This window comes from Halyomorpha halys, unplaced genomic scaffold (assembly GCF_000696795.3).
Source record: "Halyomorpha halys isolate HHAL.00 unplaced genomic scaffold, Hhal_1.1 Scaffold746.1, whole genome shotgun sequence".
NCBI classification, from domain to species: domain Eukaryota; kingdom Metazoa; phylum Arthropoda; class Insecta; order Hemiptera; family Pentatomidae; genus Halyomorpha; species Halyomorpha halys.
In genome coordinates, this window is record NW_027107304.1 from 696,736 (window position 1) to 701,586 (window position 4,851).

Here is a 4,851-nt window from a genome sequence, read left to right on the forward strand (position 1 = left end):
GATTTTGTTCACAAGGTAAGATTTTTCCTTAGTATTTTATATTGATATATAATAATATAATAAAATTTTTGCACTCAAAAAGTTCTATAAGTTAATCATATTTTGGTTGATGATGTTTCCTTATATCATTGGTGCAAAGCCGAAATGGCCTATCTAAAATTTTTGCCATCTCAGGCATTTTTTTTTTTTTTTTTTTTTTGTAACTATGTCAAATGTTTGTATCTTTTTTAGCTCTGACGAAGCCCTGCAACGTGGGGCACAACGTTGGGTCAAATAAATAGTACCCAATTACTATTTGAGTTTTATTTGACTGCACCCAGACCATATTCCATTCATTAATGTGATTTTCTATTCTCTGATAAAAAAAAACTAACTGAATGCATGATGACAAATTGATGTATATCCAAATTAGAAATGAATTATGTTAAATCTCAAAAAAAATAATTCGAATGCAATTCTCTCCGAATATTCATATATATCACTTTAGCATTGAACCAACTCAACTATATAATAGTTTTTAAGAAATGTGAAGTATTGAAAACTTATGATTTTATTTTAGGTGAAAAAATATTACAAGAAATCAGCTCAGCCCTTGGCACAAAATATGATAATAGCGTACCTCGTCTACATGATTCGACCATAGAAGAGGGTGATATATGCGTTGCTAAGTACCACCTCGATAATAAATGGTACAGAGCTGTACTTTTGGGGGTTAGTGTATTTATTTCAAATTAGTTAATTGTTATAGTTTTATATACCCATATAAAGACAAATGGCTAATTTTGTATTACAGAAATGTTTAGAAACAAGTGAATACACTATACAATTCGTCGATTATGGGAATGTTGAGACGTGCAAGTTGGGAGAATTAAGAAAAATCCCAGTGGCTCAGCACATACCAATTCAGTCTTATAGGTGCTGCTTTCATACAGTAAAACCCGTAAGTCAAAATTAATTTATTTCATTTACATTTTTAATTTTTCCTTTGCTGATTCTTAAACAATTTCTTATTTCACTATGTAATTATATAACATGTTCTAATGTAAATATGTCTTTAATTTTGGTCTTAAAATGTTCAGGAATGTTTTCCTCTTGTTTTTTTCCTTTCTATTGTATTTTCACTTTCATTTATCTATATATGGGATGTATAGTAAGAGGAAGTATTGTGATGATGACAAATTTTGAATGGAAATACACCTTATAAGGTCCCTTGAGACCAAATAATCAAATCTCAGAATATCATATATGGCTTTGAGCAGCCTAGCTAAAAAAAAAAAAGTTGTATAAAACTGAAATTACATATTTAAGCCAGATGTTAATATTCCTGTTATGTTTCAGCAATTCTTTGATAAAATCAACCTACCATAAGCTCCACTTTATAGGATTGATTTTACAGATTTTGTGTGAAGTGTATCTTCTACTAAATGACAGATCCTACCTCACTTAGGAATGCTGGTTGGATTAATGAGTGGACTGTAATTTAATTAAAGGACTTGAAACTGAACAAAGATTAATTTATTTACAATTTATAGGTTTGTTGAACTAGAGAGAAATATTAAAGGCTAAATCTATGGTAACTACAGATTATGAAGGGTTAGCCAAAAGAAACATGCAAATTTTCTTGGAGAACAGATGATCTCCATTACAGAGGGATCACTTAACTGCTGCACCTCCTTTGACCTCAGGTTTGTTCTGGCTTATCCTTGAGATCGACTGTACTTTACTCCTAGCTTCTCCTTTGACGAGCCTATGATTTTGATTGGTTCTGCTAGATCGCCCTGGTGTTTTAGAGTTGTCTGCGTCCTGTGACATGAAGAGAGAGAATTATAAGAAATTGACCTATTTATGTGCACCTACAATTAAGAACTGAGTGGTTTATTAAAAGGTAGCAGTTTATCTTATGAAATTATGAACACAGTTGACGTAAAAACTTGATGAATATAAAATACAGCCATGAAATTGTACATTATACATTATTGGGCGAAACTGAATGGCATCAATATTTGAACAAGAAAGAGTGATGAAACACCAGCAAAAGAACCAATAGATAGAGTCATGTAACCGAGCAAAAGAAGTGTAACTATGTTTTTCAAATTAACGTTGCTAGACGACCAGGATAGTTCCACCTCTTTAGAGTTTCAGTATTTCACGAAAGGTCATAATATATGACTTGTCAGGTTATGCTATATCTATTGAATATTGAAATTCATAAAGTTACTTTAGACCAATTTCTTGTATTTAAATTGATAAACTGTGATTTACCAATGATTTGAAATATGCATCAGCCAATAGATTTTGAAATAGGCAATCAATTTATTGAAGTTAATTGACTAATCTCTTAGTACAAGAGCCTGAGAGGAGAAAAAAGGCAGTTATTTCACCCCAATTTTTGATTACTTTAATGAAAACTATGTATAATTACTAGTCAAAACTGATGAGTCTGCCAAGTATACGTAGGGGGAATAAAAAATGGCGGCTGTTCCAAAATCTTAAAATAGCATTAATTTTTCTTTCTGAGTTCTATATCTTAAAAACTAACTACAACACTAGAAAATCTAAGAGAACATTATTTGAAGAAGAGTAAATTTGCTGAAATATTAGCCCTAATAGAGCTATTTCCCTTAGTTCTCGAGATATAGCTTCTTAAAAATCTACTGAAAGATTAATAGTTAGTTAATTTCTTTTGAGAAATCTATATCTCAGGAACTATGTGATATACAGATGTCTATTAGCACTCAAATTAAAGATAGTTTAATGGACTATAAAGAGGTGTATGACCTTTACCTTCGTAGAAATAGTAGTTTTCATGATATTTACTAAAATAAATTGATTTATACTTGTTCGGACAATAAGTTTGATTTATGAAAAACTTTATTTCAGAAACCATTGGGCATACAGATGTCTGCCAGCACGCCAATTAAATTTACTACAAAATAGTTAATTATGTTTATCTTTGTAGGAGTAGTAGTTTTGATATTTGACAAAATAAACTCACAAAATGTTAATTTCTAGTTGTTCGAATAAAATGTTGGCTTTTTGAAAAAATATATCTCTAGATCCATAAGACGCATATATGTCTGCCAACACTCAAACTAAAGGAAATTTAACTTTCTCTAAAGTATTTATTGCTGACCGCACCCCCCGACAAACTTCTTCAAGCATTAATCTACGGTCAACTATCTACACCTCATCTTTCTATAAAGTAGTTTATGACACTTATCTTCGTAGGGATAGTAGTTTTTATGATATTCACATATGAATATAAATTTGGCAAATGAAAATTTGTCCGAACAACTATAAATCAATTTATTTTGGCAAATTTCATGTAAACTATTACTCCTATGTAGATAAGGAGGGGAAAAAATGGGTTTTTATTTTTTTTATCTTAGGAACCTGAGTTTCATTAGAGTTCTAATTTGTAATATAATTCTAATTCTAATGAGTAGTAACTGAAAATGTGCCTAATTAGTTATTGTTTTCTTGCAGATATAAAAAAAGAATGAAAAGTTTGTATTGTTTTTATTTTCAAAACTATTTTATTAATTATGTTTTTCTAATGTTAGTGCTATATAAGATTATCAATGCCTGATTTTTTGTTTAATTTTGTTTTTATAGAGTGGTAGAAACTGTATGATGTGTAGTAACTCCCGCCCTCCATGGCAGCCTTACTTATCTGACTTTTAGAACAGACAATTATATCGGGTAGGTTGGTCGACTAACGACATGTCACAATCTCACAAGAGCAGGATTGTAACGCTAAAAAAAAGGCCATCCTTCCCCGCCCGACCCGCCCCGCTAAACCCCCGGAGAGCGAGGGCCCTATATCACTAATAATTTTCGGGATATAGGCTCATGAAGAAAATAAATTTTCAGTCCTAAATTTTGATAGCAGTATTCCGTACACGCACTACCTAAAAAATTCGATTTTCCGACGCTTATTCGAGATAGATGTAAAAAGCTTTTTTTTTCAAACTTAATTAACTTAACTTAAATGTATAAGTTGTTGTACTATTTTTCCGTATATATGAAAAAGTTGTTATAAAAATGGACAGTAAGGTTGATAATTTGATTTTAATATTTTACTTTCCCAAAAATCCGACTTTTTGGCCTTCATCCCTTAAAAGCGCCCTGATATCCTTATATATTTATCACCTCTCAGATTTCTCCCCTTAAACCACTGCTGAATCCCTGGACGACCTATCATCAGATCATAGTCCAGTTCTGCTTTTTTTACATTCATGCTTTGTACCAAAGCCCTCCGCCCCTTCATTGATAACAGGAAGAGTTGACCGGGACAAATTTAAATGTGAACTGGAAACTAAACTGGACTTAAACATTAGACTGAAGACAAAACAAGACATTGATGAAGCTATTGAAAAACTCACATCATCAATAAGAACAAGTATAATTACATTACAAAAGACTGATCTACATGACTGTAATAAGGCCAATCTGGACATATGGAGTTGAACTTTGGGGCTCCACTAAACCTTCGAATTTCTCTCGTATTCAATCCTTACAATCCAAAATCCTTCGTAAAATCCTCAATGCTTCTTACTTTGTCACAAATAAAATCATACATAATAAAGACCTTAATGTTCCCTATGTAACCGATCTAGCCCGAACCAGATATCACTCCTTCCATTATAAACCCCCAAACCACTCAAACCAGCTAGTTTCTAATCTTGCATCCTCTTCCATTCCTGACAATCCTCAGAGGGGCCTGAAAAGAAGACCAGCTAATATAAAATATCATTAGAGTGCTACCAATGGGTAGTTTCTCTACACGCCTGTAACACTCCAATTTAACTTAGATCAGATTTACTAAATGTATTATAATGTACAGTTGTA

General features: G+C 31.9%; 1 protein-coding gene across 2 annotated transcripts in view; it reads left to right on the forward strand.

Annotated features, from left to right (window-relative positions):
* qin overlaps positions 1-4,851 on the forward strand; it is a 347,449-nt gene that overhangs the window by 327,510 nt on the left and 15,088 nt on the right. For both annotated transcript variants that reach the window (XM_014428743.3, XM_014428744.3), the window contains 2 exons: positions 560-711; positions 794-940. In XM_014428743.3, the coding sequence (XP_014284229.1) occupies positions 560-711; positions 794-940 (299 nt within the window). The remainder of the gene's footprint in view (positions 1-559; positions 712-793; positions 941-4,851) is intronic.